The sequence below is a fragment of the Cryptococcus neoformans genome, chromosome 3 (assembly GCF_000149385.1).
Source record: "Cryptococcus neoformans var. neoformans B-3501A chromosome 3, whole genome shotgun sequence".
NCBI lineage: Eukaryota > Fungi > Basidiomycota > Tremellomycetes > Tremellales > Cryptococcaceae > Cryptococcus > Cryptococcus deneoformans.
The window spans coordinates 1,718,386-1,737,180 of NC_009179.1; the positions used below are offsets into that span (position 1 = coordinate 1,718,386).

Genomic DNA, 18,795 nt, shown 5'->3' on the forward strand with positions numbered 1-18,795 from the left:
TGTGCGGGGTTGGAAGACTGAGGGAAACATAATCAACCGATCTCTGCTTCAACAACACACATCCTGTCACAGATATCTTGTGGTTATGAAGTTGTTCATCTTAATGCATCTTGATCGATTTCTCCGCTGTTTTGTTCGACGTCGCAACATCATCGTTAAAAAGATTCGTTTCATTAAAGATATCTATCTACTCATGATTAACAGGATTCCACGAAATGGCACCCTCAGAACCTTTATCCAAGCCATCGATCTCTGCCATATCTTCCTGATCCAATTTGAAATCATAAAGATCGGCATTCGACTCAATACGAGACGGTGTGACAGACTTAGGAAGAGGGATATAGCTTTCAGAATGGTTTAGTTAAAAGTGTTCAGAAAGTATTGACAAGTAACCTCACCCTTTCTGAAGACTCCATCTGAGCAAGACTTGAGCCACTTCTTTCCCATACTTTTTTGCGACCTTGACCAGCACCTCGTTATCATAGTGCTTCTTGTTAGCCCTTACTAGAGGCGAATAAGCCTCGATGGCGATCCCATGCTCTTCACAGTACTTGACTATATCACGTTGTTGACAAAAGGGGTGCAATTCAATTTGGTTAACGGCTGGTACAGGAGGAGGGAGAGCTTTGAGGTGGTGGATACCGCTGAACAAGCTATAAGCTGAAACACCATTGCATTGCAACTCCCGGCAGAACGCACAAGTTGGAGACTCCTATATCCTTCACCCAGCCTTCTTTCTGCGCTATCGTCAAGGCTTCCCAGTTATTCTTTCTACCTTCTTCTCCTCCCCATGGAGCATGAATCAACATCAAGTCGATGTAAGGCTTGTCGTCTCCACAACGATCCACTTTTTTCAAGGACTTGCGAACGACATCCAAAACTTCTGTAGGTGAATATACAGTATGGGAAGGCATGTACTTGCTCGTCAAGAAAACTGAGGGGCGAGGTACGCCAGAGTTGCGTATGGCACGCCCAACGTCTATGGAAGGCCAGCTTGTAAATAAGAGGGTTCCAGCTAGCTTATGGAAAGATGGCCTTACTTTCTTCGTTATGATATGCTTGCGCAGTGTCCACTGGAAAAGAATCAAATATGAATCAGATGGGGAAGTTGGATAAAATTGACAAGATAGACAAACCATGCCGGTAACCAGTATCAATGGCCTTCTTGACTGCGTCCTCGCATTCTTTGGAGCGGGCCTGGTACACACCAAACCCAAGGCGAGGGATGAGATTTCCGCTGGCAAGTTTAATGGTAGAATCAAGTGATAGTGACATGTCGTAAAATGAGAAGGAAGCTGTAATCGCAATCTTTGGAAAGGATATTTGAAGGAGCACGGGGGTACTGATTCTTTGTATCGGTATTTATACGTCGTAGAATAATAGTAGTCGATAAACCGGTCTGTGTCTAATGATTGATTGTTGTAGATGTCGTAGGCCGGTGGAGGTCCAAATCGTCATTGCAAAGGAACCGAGCAACCTCCACCCCTCCACCTTTCCACCACACATCGATCTATCATTCCACTAGCCATCAGACCAAGGCCGACGTCATCACTTTACCTCCAAATGGCTCTGCAATTGGCATCCAATATGCGTGGGACAGATTCAGACAAGACATCCAGACACGCTCATCAAATCTACACATATACATCCCAAGATCTGTCTCTTCTAATAATTACTTCTTCCCTTCTGACAAATCCTTTCTCTCCCAGACCTGCACTACAGTCTCCCCTAAGAACACCATCTCCTTTCTAACCTCGGTTACATTCAAGTCTTGCAATTCAAACCACTTTTCTCCTTTGTTTTCAGCTTCTCCACTACCATTTGCATTCCCTCCCGCACGACCCGCTCGAACATGGATTTTCCAGGACATTTGATTTTCTTCTCCTGGAGCAGGGTTGCGTTTGGATATTCCAGGGCCGGTGCCAGAAGAAGATGTAGATGCGGTTGTGGTATCAAGGAATACGTTGGAAAGAAGATCATATTGAGTGTGCATAGGATCAGAAGGCTTAGGGTCGACATCTGATTGGTCATATGGTTAGCGTGCGCTCGCCGAAAATTAGACAAATGAGTACTGACAGTCGCTCATTTCGACACCGCGCAGAGGGAAATTGACAATGGTAGGATTTCGCTCTTCAACAAAGTTATTCTTTGTGAAACGCTTGATGTGGAGAATGAGGTAAGGGGGAAGTGAGGTGAGATGGTGTCGTTTAAGACTAGGTCCAAATTCCTGAATCCAAACAGTCAGTCTCTTGAATACATTTAATGTTGGCAAAACTGACCTGGGTGGTTTTTCCATCGAATTTGGCGAGGATTTGCGAAAGGGGAACTTGCGGAATAATCTTCTTTTCATTCATATCTGTAAATAATGGCGTTATAGGCAAATCCAAAGCCAGGAAGAGGAAAGGAGATGAGATCGTCTGAATATCTGTTCCATCATCAGTATGACAACGGCCGACATACTGTCAGGATGCACTCACCTCGTCCTATGTCAAACACAGGTCTGGCGTATTCTTTGTGGACAATGACTTGTTGGGTTTCAATTTGAACTTTACCCTGAAATGTCGAATAGATTATGCTTGAGTTTCTCTTCTTGCTGCCTCCCAAATCCCTATGCAATGTGTTCACCAGCCACCCCAACAACTCGACCGGATCTCCCTGTTCGGTGGTTTTAAATTTACCATTACTTCGCTTTGAGACTTCTTGTAAAAACTCATGCGGTGAAATCTGTGATTTGAACAAATGGGAATTCCACAAGCGCCGGGCAAGAGTTGCAAATCGCTTGACGAGTTCCGTAGGTCGACGATCATCTTGAAGTTCGGGGGTGTCTGGGTTAAGAAGGAAGTTTCGCAGAGGAGGAACATGCAAAAGCAAATGAATGACAACATTGCAGTAGTCGTTTTTCTTGATATTGTTAACACCGATGAAACCGGGAGTGTACTGTTGACCGGAGAGAGTGTACGAAGGGGCAGGAAGGGTTGACAATGCTTTAATGTCAGAAGCGTTATAACGGGGATGGAGCACTCTGAGGATGTCATTAAGTGAGGGGTCAGAGACAGGATAGCCTTCCGGAAGGACATAGAACTGCACGAATATCAGCATTAGAACCATTTAACGGACTAGAATGCTCGTTCACCTTTTCAGTATCGAGATTCAGCCACACACGGTGGTTGTCTCCGACCGCATGTCTGTATGCCCAGCTTCCCTTCCCTCTACCTTGGAAGTATTTACCACACACTAAACACGCATACACGTTGATGTTGCTTAAGCTTTTGGAACACAGCTTTTCAAAGTCAAAATCAAGGGACTGCCTCGAGATCTGAAAGGCTTATAAGCTTGACATCAAAGGAGAAGCGGTACGGACTTACGGTGTCAAGGTACATGTCCCTCCTGGTAAGATCTTCTTCCTCTTTAACATCCTCGAGTTCTTCCTCATCACTTAAAAAATCATCTACGGGAGGTGTAGATGTCCAGGCTGGCAGTGCTTCTGGTGCAGATGTAGCCGGTGGTAGCTCGCTGGCGTCCTGTTGAGATTTGAGAGGTGATGACAGAGGTACTCCTTCGGTGTCGAGCTTGATGCGCTTCGCGGCAGGAGGTGATAGGGCGGGAGGGGAGGCTGTAGACATTGTATAGTGATATGAGATGTGGTACTGTACAAAAATATGTGTTCGACATACTATCATCACAACGCAGGCGGAGAAACAGGGGTCCAACGGAAGCAATTTTCATATCGGACGTCGCCGCCATCCGGCGTCATCCATCTTCGCGCCGATATTTCGGAATAATAGGACCTCGTTGTATAAGAATAGGACTTGGGCCAAGGTGTGAATATCATTCCAAGATAACGACAATAAAGACTATAATGCTCCACAGATAGTTACAACAGGCATGCCGCTCCAGTCTAGTACATTCGCCCCCGCAAAAAATCGACAACCATCAGGCCCACGCCCACCCCCACTTCGCAGCTCGATTGCCTCCACAGCCTCATCCCCAAAATCAACGTCTGACGTCCCCATATCCGTTAGGCCTTCAACTACATCCCTTGCAAAGCTAGAATACAGAACAGAATCTCCGCTCGATGCCCTTCTCAGCCTCGAAAGTCAGTACACGGTGTCCCCAGAGACTTCTCCAAAGTTGCGCGAAGCTGCAGGACCGAGCCGCCAAGTGTCTGAATATGAGCCCTTACCTCCATCAACATTTCATACTCGTCCACCTACAGGAGGGCACACAAAGATAGCTCAGGACGCTCCTTCCAGCAGAGAGGCTTCTAAAGCGCATTCAAAGTCTGGACCCGATAGACCAGATGCCTTACCCATGCCGACGTTTTCTATTGCCTCTCGTCCCTCTACTCCCACAAGTTCGGCTACAAGCAAGTCCAAACCCAGACCCAAGCCTACCCGTCTAAACACCAATGTCATTAGCAGCTCATCGCTTACGTCTCCAGCCAAGATAGTTTCACCAGGTATCAAGCACTGGCAACAGGTCCGAGCTCATGTTCTGGCACCAACTCCCATAGAAGAACGACAACAACATACTGCACGGCTGGGGAAAAAGCCCGGACTCGTGTCTAAAGCAGCAGGGAGATTTGGATTTCGACATGCGGCAGATAACGTTATTGGGTATACTGATAGACGGAGATCGATGAACGGGCTTTTGGCAGAGCTGGGTGATCTCACTGAGGAAGAAAAGGAAGCCGTTGCTAGAGAGCGTAGAAGGTTTGCGAGAGATATCAAAGCTTGTCTTGATGCTTGTGCTCTTGAGGAGAGTCGCCGGAGGCTTTCCAGGATCGACTCGAACCAGAATCCAAGTTATCCCGACGACGCCAGGCCAAGTGCAGCATCTATACACTCCGCGGCTATCCACGCCCACCCTCATACTGCTCAGAGGTTTACTTTCGACCCTTCATTCTCTGCTTTTGCCCCCTTGTTAACTGAACTTCACAAGTATCTTCCAGATGCACGTTCCAAAAAGCCATGGTCTCGTACCTGCCCACACCATTCTGAGATCCTTGCAGAACTAGGCGTGGCATTCCTCGAAGATTCCACATCCACCGATGGAGAGAAACAGCAAGCTTTGGAAGTGTTTGGCACAATCGTAAAAAACTGGGCGGCAGACACAGCGGAAGAAGTCATAGCACGGTGGCAATGGCTTTGTCGCGCCCTTCTCACCGACGACCGTCAAATACGGTCGCGTGGTCTTGCACTTTTAGACAACTTCGTGCACTTCGATACTTCTTTGCCACGTGGGCATGAAGTACCACACACGGCCCTCTCTTTCCTTGCTTTAGCCTCCGACCTGCTCATCCTACTCCATGCGGTACAAACTGCAAGAAATCCCGAGCCTTCTCATCAGTCCAAGGTGCAGAGATTTTTAGATGAGCTGAGCGACGGAAGAATCATACAAGTGGAAGTGGCATCTATAGTAGAGCTTGTAGGGGATGTGGAAATGAGTACAACGATGGGAGGGATAGAAAAGGAGATCATGTGGATGGCGGTGGGTGTTGTGATACAGACACATCCCCATCTTGCGCGATGGCTTCTTGAAATCAATGTTCATGGTAAACAGCTTGTTCTTGATGTAAGACCGACCTTTCTCTCCGCTTGTTGTTGATCGTTGATGATGTAACAGCAGTTTGCCCCTCTGCCTTTTCTTCATGCGACACCGCCTCATCTCCCTCCACTACGTTCGCATACGACTGTTGTCTTGCTGACATCCCTGGCTTCGCTCGTTCGCACACTCACTGATTTTGCGCTCATTCCTGCCATCTGGAAAACTGTTCGAATCCATGTCTTGCCAGAGATAGAGACACTACCCAGTGGTGACGTGTTGGCCCAAGCGCTCGGGAAACTCGTGTTTGAACTGGAAGTTCTTTTCTACAGAGTTCAGCCACTTCATCCGGGGACTGCGGAAGATTCCTTCAGAGCCTACGCTGAGTCCCATCCCGCAAATGCAGGTCTAGCTTTCTTTGAACACAGAGACTTGATTTTAAGGTATACAGTGAATGAAACGCCATGGAAGGGCCCCTTTGTGGAAGCTGCTAAGCAGGTGGTGAGCCTATTTCTGTTACAGATTACGCTATTGACAATCAACTAAAAAAGTCGTAGATCAAGAGCGCATCACTGGGCTCAGCTTGCGATATGGTGGAAGGTTTCGTGAGAAGAAAGGATATGGCCACCCTGGGAAGAGAATGTGTAGCCACCTTGTTTTCAGTATGTTCTTCTAATTTGTCCATAGTGCAATCTAACATACAACAGCAACATCTCACGTCTACACACTCAACTCAGCTCGCTTTCCCTCTTCTGTCTTATCTATCACAGTTTCATCCCCAGATCCTCTATAAGCCCCTTTTCGCCTTATCCGCAAGTACTCAAGCAAATTCCCTCCTTCCCTCCCTTCTTCAAGTGATCACCTTCACCCATATCCTTTCTCCCTCGAAATTCTGGCTGACCGATCCTCAAATGGTAACGATCGTTCTGATGGGTGATGCTCGCCCAAAAGTGAGTAAAGGGAAAGGTAAGGAAGGCGAGAAAGCGGTGAGAGATGTCAGATTAGGCAGATGGGCGGCCGCAGTAGAGTTCATCCTGGTTTTGAAAGAGATATCGGAGGTGGAGGGCATGAATAAGGACGGCAAAAAGCGGAAGACGTTTGGAGATGAATTAGAGGGCCGGTTAGCAGCGTTCTTGGAGGCAGAAGTGAGCTACTGTCATACTCAAGAGGACCATAGAGCCAATGGCTAATGAATTGGACAGGAAAAAGATGGTGCTCTGCCGACAGGATATAGAGCATTAATGTGCCAGGTGTTGTGGACTTTGAGATTCAAGACCCAATCTGCAAAACAGTATGTGGTATCAGCTCGGGGCATGTGAGGTTTATTTGCTGACAAAAAATTAAGAGCTCCGTGGACGAAGCAGCTGATCTCTTGGTTCATTGATACCTCAAGGTACTTAATCCCGTCAGAAGAAGAACAATCCACCAAGTATTTGCGGGCCATGTATCGCACATTCTCTCCTGAAACGTTACCTATTGACCAATCGATTGGTCAGCCGATAGTCCTACCTTTTTCAGCCCCTCATGCCTCTGTGAATTTTAATCACGAAGCTCGCATTAAGATTTTAACTCGAGGCATTGAGGACGTTCTTCCACCATTATTGGTCCTGACCCATGACAGTCTTTCGACTCAAGATTGGGAGACGATTCTGCCTTTTCTATGGGCTTGGTATGGCACAAAAGCCTCCGCTACCAGAGAAATTGGTTTCTTGCTCGAGAAATGTGCTGAGATGGCACCAGCCCAATTGAGAAGTATCGTCATTTCCGATTTAACCAGGTAAGCACAATCTAGTTATATCGTTGATGACCATATCAGTTGACCGGTCACGCTAGCACCAACGCTGAAGTTCGTTGCCAGGCCCTTCACAACATCTCCATTTTATTTGCGTGGCGCAACCAAATCTTGTCCCAACCAATTTTCACTTCTCGCCGCGGTCCTTTATTTCATTTCCCCGCCAAAACCCTCGAATTCGTTCCCACGGAAATTGGCTCCTCAAAATGGGTCTCACCGCAAGATGTGCAAGATACCCAGCTTCAAAGGTTTGGCCAGACCCTGCCCCTGGAGCTAAGGCAGAGATTGAACGAGCTGGGGTGGAGTGATGAAGATGAGCTGAAGGGCAACTCCGACTGGGAGCAAACGCCGGTTAGCTCTTTGCCTGGGCTTGCATTCCAGTCGGATGGGAATCTCATCAATGGAAGTAGTAGCGGGAGACCGTCAAGTCCCGTGGAGTCACTTGTCCGAAAAGGCTCTAACGCATCAGCTGGTTCATCGTCGAACAAGAGAAGAAAAGCCATCTTTGCCCCACTGTTCGTAAATATGACTTATGATCAGATGACAATCCTTGCGGGCGAAGTGGACGGGCCTATAAGCGCGACTTCTCTCGAAGTGGTGCGACTTTTACAGAGGGATGATGTCGTCTCTTTCTTGAGACCTTTTACCGAAAGAATGAAAGACCAATTCCTGAATGCGATGGAGAGACTTGATAGGGTCACTAATGTCTTGACACCTGGTTTCGCCTACTCAGCAATCAACGCTATTGTGGGATATCTCAAGTCTTCGTTAAAGGCCAACGCCGATGTTGAATACTGGGACATAGCTCTGGCATCAGTGGTTCGGCTTGTTCCATCTGTCAGTGAGATATCGCTCCGCGATATCAGGAAAAACAAGGCGGAGCACGTGCTCCTTCCCGCGTCTATCCACGAGGAAGATGGGGGTTTCAGGATCCATGCTCCTTGGCGTAGAGGCCAAAGAGGTGTGCAAACTGCCCAGCTATTGATTCTCAACGAAATTCTTAAAGTCAACCCACGTGAAGTATATCTCGTCAAGAAAATGCTCCACAATTTACATATTCAATCTTCCATCAACCATCTCCCCTTTGCTCGAGCGTGGCTCGTTCTCGTGCTCACTCTTTTTTCATTTGTCAATCGCAATTACAATGACCGAGCCGAGCTGCGACACTTCCTTTCAAATGTTGGTGACATTTTGCTATTACATGGTCAGAGTGACCTTGTGATTGTAGCACACGCTATGCGAATATTCACGCTTTGTTCTGCCCGCTTTCGCAGGGTCTTTAGCTCTATGGGATTTCCAACCATCATGCGCCCTGTTTATGAGACTTATGCGGCTAGTAACGCAGCCATAAAAGACTGCATCGAGTACGCTGCGAAGAGTTTTTACAGGATCCACGAGGAGGTATTTGTGTACCAGACTTGTGTGGTGATTGCAGACGGCGGTTACGATGCTGAAGCAGTATATGCCTTTCTCTCGAGTCTCTCACACGAAAGCACAGTTTTATCGGGCGTGACGTCAGGTATTAGAGGGAGTAACGACAAGGAGGAAACCGACGCGTTGGTTCAGATGGTGTCTGGCCCAGAAATTACTCTCGCGGAGATCGGTAAGGAAGCTGCTGAGAGACAGGCTATCAAACTCGCTTCAATCACGCTTGAAGACAAACTTTTCCCTAGGGAAAACATTGTTCGGCTTTTTGTTACTGCCATTGCCTCCAATCCTGCCACCACATGTGCTGCCAATTTTTTACGCCTCCTCTCTGCCCTTGTGCCAAAAATGAATGACTCGGTTAGCAAAGATTTGCTTTCTGAGGGCGTGGAGGCTTTAGGGTCTGTCATTATCAAGGGAAAAACCGGCGACGATGCTGCCAAATCTGTTTTCCATCCTGGTGCAAATGATAGCGAGGCCGATTGGACCAGAGCCAGGAGGGAGTATGTTTTTTTGGTGCAGTCATTTGCGAAAGCTGGTGGTCATCTGGGTACGTCAGCCACGAGGAGAACACTTGATATGGTGTTAGATCTTTTGAGAAAGCAACCAGAGTCAGTTGGTCCGTCGGCATCAAGCATCGTTGGTGAATTAGCCAAAACACGGCTAGCTTCAGGTCGACCCACTCCGTTCCTACGAGAGATTGCGCCAATCTTCCGAGCCTTTATCTCCGTTGTCGATTTCTCTGGCATGCTCGATTCCATTAGTGCTCTCATTCGATTATCTAACTATAATCTGGACGAGGAGATCACGCGCATAATTGTCCATGATTATGTTGAGCCAGCTGTGAAACTACTGGCGTCAGCATCTAAGGATAGCCTTGCATTTATTGTGCCGTTGAGGTCAAGTGCGGTCAAACTGTTAAGCGTGGCGGTATTCCTGCAAGGCGATGCCCTGGGGGCCTTGGAAAGGCATCATGCGAGTGCCAGTCTACTGGCTTCGGTAGTAATGCCGCTTTGCCTGTTGCTCGAACCCCCTCGTGAGGTTGATCGGCAAGATATCTACTCTAGTCTCTGGATCCGGCTTCTCCACTATGTGCTTAAGGGCTCAATCGAAGAAGGTGGCGATAGCCGCAAATCATCAAATGCTTCCCTCTATCATCCTCGGTCGATCGCCGCTAGCACTGTCCTCGTGGTGCAGATAGTAAAAATTGTCCTCATTCGAGCACCGGGCAGCATTAACAGGGTAAAGGGCCTATGGACATATGTTGCCCGACGTATTCTGCAAATAGTTGATTGTGGTAATGCGCGTTTCATGGACTCTCAGCGATCCCTCTCTCCGAGAGTTGTCGATTGGTTGATGTGGAGCGTATTTGAGCTGATAGCGCTCCATCCAAGCGCCTTGCATATTGAATTCCAAGCTCGAGTCCATCAGGCGCTGGCGATGATCGATAAACAAGAAACTTATTCGTCCCGCCCTTCCTCTCCTGCACTGGGTCCAACGTTATCTGCGTCAACCTATCCACAGTATTATCCTGGCCGTGCGCGACTGTCATCTAATCGTTCGTCATCGTTCATTGGGCATGCACGATCGCCTAGTAATGTAGGACATGATCATACACAATTTGGTAGCCCTGATCGCTCAACTACTGCTAACTTAGCGGTGACTCCAAGCCGTAACAGAATTAGTTCCAATAACTCGAGCCCCAACCATTCTCCATCTCTACTACCGTCCTCGCTTGCCCAACCTCACGGTGTTGGGCCAGGAGTTGAAGTCGTTCACAGCCGATCACCCAGTCAGCGTAAAACCGCAGGTCTAAGCCCTGCTGGAGCCGCACGTCCATCTTTTGTTGCCCTTTCAGCACGTCGTGCCTCCCAACCTGTCTTTGAAGCATTCTCTTCGGCTTACCCGACCAAAAACAGGTTTGCCTCTTCTGCTAATATTCGCGACCTGGGCAACTCATCTGAGAAACCTGGCGGTGCAATCATACACCTTCTAGGTGCCCCGAATCAGGTGCTGTCTGCCACCAGTAGCGGTTTTCCTACACTGTCATTGACAAACTCAAGTGTGATAAGCCCAACAGGGCCGAAGATTTCGACGCAAAGTGTAGAAAAGGCTCTCAGAGATGTGTACATCAAATCCGAAGAATTGACTCAGATGGCCTCGAAGGCTGTTAGAACCGTCATGCTTGTTTACGGATGGCGATTCGATAAGGAGGAAGAAGATGTGGTCAGAAATTGGACCGTTCTAGATGCTTTGGTACGTTCCTTTAATTTATACTAACCGTACTGACTAAAATCTGTTAATAGCATATTGTATCAAAGCAGACAAAAGTGTTTGTGGAAGAAGAGTTTCGGGATGTATTTTCCCCTGCAGCAGACTTATATGAATCAGACGATGCTTATATCGACTCGGAGAAACAAGAAGGGGTCTACGACTTTCCCGACCGGATGAGAGCAAGCGAGAGTCTAGAAGAAACCTCCATCGAAAAAGAAAGACAATTAATGGATGAAAAGGAAAATGACGTTCCCATAGTATCGGTATCTTCGCCGTACGATTAGCTACTACCCTGCATCATTTAGTATACCCTCATAGTTCCTTGGCCTGCGATTCCTTTCTTGATTGTATTGACGATTGTGCGCAAGAACATGTATCATATATGCTTTGTGCAATGGGGGTCATTGAGACGTCAAACATTGTCATCCATCCATAGTAGGCATGCAGAGCGTAAGGAGCTATCTGCTTGTCAGCCATCGCTTACTACGTCCGTAGAATGGTGATGATCAGGTGTGCTAAGGTGTCACTGGTCTATCGATCACAGGAAGTATATTCGAAAATCTCAAGAACCATCAGAAAAGGGAAAATAAACAAAGCCTCCAATAGTGTCTAAGTTTTGACCGACAGACCACTGTAAACACTAGTCAAGGTCAATTCTCTTTTCTTCTTGCAAGCGAGGGGAGCGACGTTGTGTGCATCGCGCGCGTGGCGGGTCTGGCTTGGACAGAAATAATCCTGATGGATCTGGTAAGTGGGCTCAATCCATTGAATACTCATACGAACCTTTCATTTGCTCGTCTGGGACGGAAGTTATGAACCCCTCTTTACTATCTCTTTAGGTTGTCAGCTGTTAAACTATCCCACAGTCTTGTTCGATAGTCATTCACGTCACCATGGCTGCCAATGTAGGGCTCTCGCCAATAATTAAATTCTTTGCACCCGTTTTATCGAGCTTCCTTGGTCCTTGCTGATTTTGCCGCTTTTCAACGGTTTCGCTCTCTTCTCCAGAATTATCTGTGTCGCTAATGAAGATCTTGAAATTCGCCTGGACGCGCTGCCGATCAGCGATCAACAGCGACAATGACATATAAAGAATCACAATAAAGGGCTAGCGCTAACCTTTGATTTTTGCTTAGCCTCGGGCTTTTTGACCCGAACGATACCGGGTTTAGCTTTGCTGGATTGGTTGTTCGTAGCGGCCATCAAATCGTCCGGCACAAATTTCTCTTGCAGCGTAGTTTGAGTATGTATGCCTGGCCGAAGACTACAGACCAAGAGATTCTGGGCGCCATTTTTAGTTTTCATATTATAGAATCGCGAGCGGGCGGGCCTGAGTCCTTTTTTAATGTCTCCATTTGACCCTAATGTGGTGAGAGCTTGCGCCTGAAAAGAATCAGTAATCGGTCCCTGTGATATCAGGCTTATCTCACGTTGGGAAGAAGATGGATTTCCTTTAAAATTCCCCCTTTGGAATTTCCTATCGCGTTGGCCTTCGTAGGACCGTTCACACGAGTAAAACCTTTAAGAATAATCGTCAGAATTGTAAACTTCTCCCAAATTAACTTTCAACTCACTGCTTCTAGATTTGGGAAGGGGAGTGATAGCAGTAGGTATGTCCTGCCAGTCCATCTCCGCTCTTTGAGACCAGGATCCCAACATCCCTGCCCATCTTTTTTCCCAACAGGGCTCTTTACCTTCTAGATGCTCTTCTATCCTCATCGAAGTCTCACAAAGCGCGAATTCGCCATTGAGGTAGGCTAGAAAGCATAGATCTTCAATGACACTCTGTGATGGCTTATGTAAAAGCTTGAGCTCATACGAGGGGAGCTGGAAAGGTCTTAGATCAGGGTATTTTGTTCTGAGCCATGGGTGTCCGAGTATACGTGTTATCTAAATAAAATCGTCAATATTGAGCTGAGAGAAAGATACTCATTGCCTCACTGTCCAGCGTTGCTGGGGATCGCGCTCCAGCATTCCCATGATAAGTTCAGCAACGCCACCTGGAACCAGGTGATCAGTTTTCCAATGGAATTTCGCATCACCTGTCAAGATACGGCGCTTGACAGTGGTGCTAGTGTCATCGACATAAGAGTGTGCGTATGGATGTTGTATACAGAGAATCTTGGTGAGTAAAATACCGAGAGCCCAAATATCATTAGCTTTGGGATCGTAATGTTTGTCCTGGCATTTGTTAGGGCCTAATCTGATATGTAAAATTACGGGATAAACACACGGCAGTTTTCTCCGGACTTGAGTAATCCAAAGTTCCGCCAGCACTCTTGACATAACCTCCATTTGCTTTGAAATGGGAAAACCCAAAATCGACAAGCACAGGGGAACCTTGGGAGTCTGCAAGGACATTGGACCGCTTGATATCTTCGTGACTGACATTGAGTTGGTGCAGGTTACGAACGGTATGGAGCAACCGGCGGAAAAAGATGACGACAGCATCAGAAGCCCAAGGTTTAGAAATGGATGATATGGAACACGGATAAAGGGTAAGGAAAACGTAACTATGCACACTTTTAGTGACAGCGAAAAGTCCCCATTAGATTAGACCTTACGTCCAGCCACCTTCTTCCACCACTCCTTCCAATCCGGCGATACCTTCCACGCCTGCTCCACAAAGAGCTTTGAGCAGTACCACTTCTTTATGAGCTTCAACTGCGTCGATAGTCTCATCCCACGTCACTGGAAGCCCGGGGTCTTTATGTAATGCTGGAAGGATTTTGCAAGCTGCTTGGTGTCCATTTTTATGAGTCGCGAGACGAACATGGGCTAGATACACAGAACTTCTGGTCAACATTGGCCTCTTGGATTGTATTCTTTCTGGATGGCGACTGACCGTATGCACCTCTACCCAGAGTCTTACCCAACTTCCAACCGCCTATATGAGTTAAGACACTTCGAGGCGTTTGGGCTGCTTCCATCTTGATTCGGTATTCTCTGTCGAGTGGATACTGGAACAAGATCGACCAACGAACGGTTTAGCTACCAAGGCCGTCTCCAATAACGTTCAATTTTGCGCCTTCAGACGAGTTACTCACTAGACAATCCTTCAACGGAACCGAGTAACTCACCTCGGGATGATAAAGCAAAGAAGTCGAGAGTGGCTACGGAGCGAAAATAAAATGGATATATATGATAGTAGAGTGAAATAATTCAAAGTGTTGTTCTTAGTTGACTCAACCGCAAATAAGATGGAGGGGCAATGGTGGCGACAAGAGGTCCGTGCATAGATGCGATGCACCAGCAGTCTCCTCGTAGTAGTCCTCATCATCTTTCAATAGTCACGCCGCTCCACCACAACAACACTCATTATTCTTAACCACTATCCTTCCATGGTTGTCTCATCAATGTCAGATTGTATCCTTTTTCTGTCATCAGTGCTGCATCCTAAGGACATATGCCATGCAAAATGTCAGCATATGATACAGTGGAAGAATATCTTATCTATTATCGTACTGTGGTGATATGAATAAGTTCCGGGAACGCCTAAAGAATCTATCAGTCATCGCTTACTTCTTTCTATTATTGATAAGAATCTGTCTCGACTGCTCTTCAATTTGTCTCCGCCTTGCTCCTGAAGGAGCGGCTTATTGATCCCTCCTTTTACGCTAAATAGGGATATAGTTGAGTAATTATAATAAGTGTCAAGATGAATACGACTACGATCATCGCAACCGTCGGCTATAATCGGCAAGTAAATTTGAAATGGACACATTTAATGCCCGTTGCTGTGTAATCGGGTGGAAAAAGCGGGAACCAAATAATCAGATAGAAAAAGCGTGAACCAAATGTATGAATACATCTGCTGCTCAGCGCAAAATTCTACAGATTTCTACGGATTTCTTCTCGTTCAGTCACTCTCCCGCTCATATTCACATCACTTGTGTCGCTACACATACAATTCACATGAAACTTGATATACTGTACTAAGCCCTGACTACATACAGAAGCAAATTCCCAGACACGAAATTCCGCACGTGCACCTCTGTAAACATTCAGAACATATCAAAACACAGAGAGAGAGCGACTACACCTTTGTAAGTATCGTACGCACTAAAAACGCAACAGAAACTGAGATATAACCTGCAGTCTACCACTTGAATTGCGCATTTGCCTCAACTGAGAAACACAGCCAAGCCTCCCATCAAACACGCTTTTCATCAACGCCCTTTTCCTCAACATCGTTCAGAAACCTTTTTCAAAAGTATTTTATTTGCATTTTGAATGAGCGGGCTGTGCTGGAGAATTGGTGGGTTTGAACTTGAATAATGTCAGGACACTTGCTGATTTTTTTGGGATAGAAACATGCCTCCTTTCGCAAGAAGACAAGCCAGGCAAATTTCACAAGTTCGTGGAGAAAATACGCCTGTTACAGGGACAGCAAGGCTTCAAAGCGTTGTCCCACAGAGAAGGAGGATTGAGATAGTTCTTCCAGCCAGGTCAAGAAGGACTCCTATCAACCGACAGTCACGTATTGCTCCATCTCATCCTCCATCACCAGCAAATCCTTCCTCTTCAGAGCCTGAATCGACAACATCAGCCATTGCATCCTCATCTCCACCCAGCTCTGCATCAGAGATTTCAGCTCCTCCTGTTATCGAGAGGAGGAGGATAGAAGCTGTGCTCATGGATTGTGCAGCTCAAGGAATTGATGTTGATTCTTGGAACATAACTATGTCCCCGTCTCATTACTATCAGACGTTCTGCAATACCCTTTCCATTGCAACAATAGGCTCTCAAGGCTCTCATATTTACAGCCAGGTGAAGGACGACGGCATGTATGCAAAATGGGTTCTCATTGGAGATGCAGGATGCAGGTTGCTGATTGCTCCGGAATACAAACGCCGTTTAATCCGGGCCATTAAACAAAAAAGGCCGATTCATCCATCCACCAGCAGCTGCAAATTAACTGATGCCCCATTCACCATGTCATGTTTCGAACTCATGGAGCATCTAACAAGCATTGGTTGCAGAGCCATACGCATCCAGCTGTATGGCCAAAAGCTTCCCCTGCATCCCCGTTTCTTCCCCCAAGCCCCTGAGGAACCTGTCCATTATTTGGCAGAGACGAATCAGTGGGACATCGGTGTTACATACCGATCAAATAAAATATTCCTCTTTGCTCCGACCAAAGGTGTCTCTTCAGGCATGGATGTATATCCAATGCTGATACCGATATCTAAGGACTTTGGGAGCATTAGTGTGAAGATGTCTGCGAGAGGGAAAGAGTGCAGGGTAAAAATCTATCCGCGTCTCGTCCACGTCCTCAAATCCATCCGTGGGCAGCTACAAAAATATAATTCCAAGACTATGTCTGGGTTAATGAAACAGATGACAGCTGCCCAAGAACTACTGAAAGAGATCACCTCCATGGACGAGGAGGAATGTGGCGGATTTCGAATTGAAGTATCCCTCAACACCTTCACGTTGGAAGAGGCCCGAACTCTCGCAGTCGAATCACAGCTCCTAGAGCCTGAGACTTGGCTACTGGAGGGAGGCCCGGCCTACGTACAGCCGTACAAACTCTGTCTCAAGCTGGTGACGAAGGCAGAACTTCTTACCAATGCAAACAGATTGGTAAGAGTGGCGGTAGAGCAAAGGTTGCTAACAGGTGATGGAAACAGGCATTCAGAAGAATGGGAGAAGAGGGTCGTGGCAGATGTCTTTGCCGCTATCGGATGGAATAACGGCAAAAGGCGTCTGACCAAATCGACCAGCACTGACGCCTGGTGGATTACTGGACAGGGAGATACCGCTGATGACCCCCGCAATGAGGGGGATCAGATCTTAATGGATATCAACCGTGTTGAATGAGCGAGAAGATGGGAGCCTACTAAGATACGGAGTTCTGAGAGAGATCGTTTGTCGCATGGTGGGATCGGACGGAGTTGCGTGATTAGTTTTTCTTTTAGATTCTTTGATAGTCTCTTTTTTTCTCCATGCATCCATAGACACCTTTCAACAAATCGGGTATGGCACTCGGGAAGGCCCATGAAAGATCTTTTGCGAGCCTTCAAGCGGGGTCTTGGGGACGGCATTCTCCCTTGTAAAGAATCACTAATGGATGGCAGTCACCGCTACCATTCAGCTGGGTGGTAGTAGGTAGTACTAGTGGGTCTCGATTCCGGCTAAATAAGGTAATTCTTTCGCTGAGAATTGCTTTGACTATGTACGTAATCAAGTCTGCTTGAAAGACAAACCGACAAACCTTGATCCTCCGTCCATTTTATGCATCAGGTGACGAGTGATTGATTGCATGAACGAAGAATCTATGCTCGAGTGAAAATATCAACAGACTTTTTTTATCTATCATTGAAGAGGAAATTTATGAAAAGTGTGGGAAACAAGGAGGAGGACCAAAGACAACTGAACGAACGAGGACGAAGAGCCTCACAAGCACGCAAGCATTGGAGCAAAAGGGACTGAAGGAAGAAAGCGAGCATCGTGAGCGGAAGTTTGCATGCGTTATAATAGCTGAACGATATTACAAAGGACCAATATAAAGAAGACTGCCTCCAATGCCAGTTTCGATAACAATTTCCCTGGCTTGTACAGTGCGCAACTAGAAACTGTTAAGCTCCTCTCGACAGATCTCGGTACATAGTAATAGTAGAAACCAAGCGAGCTCATTCAAACAAGTCTTTGATAATACCTCAACCCATGCTCTTTTATCTTCCCTCCTATCTGTCGAACTGGTCTTTACTTAGCACCTTCGTACAAACAGTCTCGTAGACAGTGTACTAGATAGTGATGAGAAAGACCAGAAAGTTACAAAAAGGAATATTATAATGGTATAGAGTCTGACCGAAAATAGACTACGTAGTCATCTATCTAATTAAGGGACTAGACGCTCGAACTCCGACACTCCCCCTCGAGCAGATCTCTATACTAGAAAATAAATCCAAAAAAGAGTCCTATTCCCCTTCACCATTTCCCTCTACACGCTCCATCCCCAACATCTTCACCATTTTTTCAAATATCTCTCTTGACAGACTTTTCGTCAATGGATCGGCAAGATTTTGGGCGGAAGGGGTGTGGGTGAGCTGGATGGAGCCATCGGCCAGTTTTTCTCGCAACCATCCAAGCCTGATCCCCCAATGCTTAGTTTTCTCGTGGTGACTGGGGTTGTGTGCAATAGCCACTGCACCTGCATTGTCATTCAGGATCGGGAATGGGGTATTCGGCGTGTTGACTTGGAGGTCTTCCAGGAGTAGCTGCAGCCAAAGAGCTTGTCGAGCTGCATCGGTGGTGGCCATGTATTCAGCCTCCATCGTTGACAGCGCCACGGTCGACTGCCGTTTGCTCCTCCATGCCACAACTCCCCCATACACCTTGAACACATATCCAGTGGTCGATCGCCTGGTGTCCATATCCCCCCCCCAGTCGGCATCGGCATACCCTAGCGTGAGACGCTTGCCACTGGTGGCATCGAAAGTGAGGCAAAGATCAGAAGTACCACGGATATAGCGTAAAATGTGTTTGACCGCCAGCCAATGTTCCTTGTTCCACTTACTCAGGGCACGAGAAAGCACACTAGCCGGATGAGCAAGATCAGGCCGAGAGATTGTGGAGGCGTAGAGGATTGCGCCGACTGCTTGGGGAAAAGGTAGATGGCGAGCAGTTTCAAATTCGTCATCCGTAGCTGGGAGGAGGCGGAAGGTAACGGGGAGAGGGGTTTTGGCGGGATTACTAGCATGCATGCCATGTTGTTCGAGGAGATTTTCGAGGTAATGTTCTTGCGAAATATAGAG

At 47.0% G+C, this 18,795-nt stretch overlaps 6 protein-coding genes across 6 annotated transcripts; 3 read left to right on the plus strand and 3 right to left on the minus strand.

Moving 5' to 3' along the window:
- Positions 1-95: 95 nt before the first annotated feature.
- Positions 96-1,275, minus strand: CNBC5980 (hypothetical protein; the record flags this gene model as incomplete). Its single annotated transcript, XM_771289.1, has 6 exons — positions 96-126; positions 192-344; positions 399-644; positions 700-979; positions 1,041-1,073; positions 1,137-1,275. 6 exons carry the CDS (start codon positions 1,273-1,275, stop codon positions 96-98), a joined length of 882 nt encoding a protein of 293 aa, XP_776382.1.
- Positions 1,276-1,672: 397 nt separating this feature from the next.
- On the minus strand, positions 1,673-3,623 carry CNBC5990 (hypothetical protein; the record flags this gene model as incomplete). The annotated part of the gene is made up of 6 exons (XM_771290.1): positions 1,673-2,019; positions 2,077-2,227; positions 2,280-2,425; positions 2,478-3,081; positions 3,134-3,316; positions 3,366-3,623. 6 exons carry the CDS (start codon positions 3,621-3,623, stop codon positions 1,673-1,675), a joined length of 1,689 nt encoding a protein of 562 aa, XP_776383.1.
- A 262-nt stretch (positions 3,624-3,885) lies between these two features.
- On the plus strand, positions 3,886-6,090 carry CNBC6000 (hypothetical protein; the record flags this gene model as incomplete). The annotated part of the gene is made up of 3 exons (XM_771291.1): positions 3,886-5,239; positions 5,285-5,574; positions 5,626-6,090. 3 exons carry the CDS (start codon positions 3,886-3,888, stop codon positions 6,088-6,090), a joined length of 2,109 nt encoding a protein of 702 aa, XP_776384.1.
- A 695-nt stretch (positions 6,091-6,785) lies between these two features.
- CNBC6010 (hypothetical protein) lies at positions 6,786-11,319 on the plus strand (the record flags this gene model as incomplete). The annotated part of the gene is made up of 4 exons (XM_771292.1): positions 6,786-6,835; positions 6,890-7,321; positions 7,378-11,017; positions 11,068-11,319. The coding sequence occupies 4 exons, from the start codon at positions 6,786-6,788 to the stop codon at positions 11,317-11,319; spliced, it is 4,374 nt and encodes a 1,457-aa protein (XP_776385.1).
- A 356-nt stretch (positions 11,320-11,675) lies between these two features.
- Positions 11,676-13,965, minus strand: CNBC6020 (hypothetical protein; the record flags this gene model as incomplete). The annotated part of the gene is made up of 10 exons (XM_771293.1): positions 11,676-11,770; positions 11,819-11,868; positions 11,923-12,080; positions 12,155-12,418; positions 12,466-12,554; positions 12,610-12,925; positions 12,977-13,216; positions 13,269-13,548; positions 13,600-13,813; positions 13,881-13,965. 10 exons carry the CDS (start codon positions 13,963-13,965, stop codon positions 11,676-11,678), a joined length of 1,791 nt encoding a protein of 596 aa, XP_776386.1.
- A 1,384-nt stretch (positions 13,966-15,349) lies between these two features.
- On the plus strand, positions 15,350-16,858 carry CNBC6030 (hypothetical protein; the record flags this gene model as incomplete). The annotated part of the gene is made up of 1 exon (XM_771294.1): positions 15,350-16,858. The coding sequence occupies one exon, from the start codon at positions 15,350-15,352 to the stop codon at positions 16,856-16,858; it is 1,509 nt and encodes a 502-aa protein (XP_776387.1).
- Positions 16,859-18,795: the final 1,937 nt, after the last annotated feature.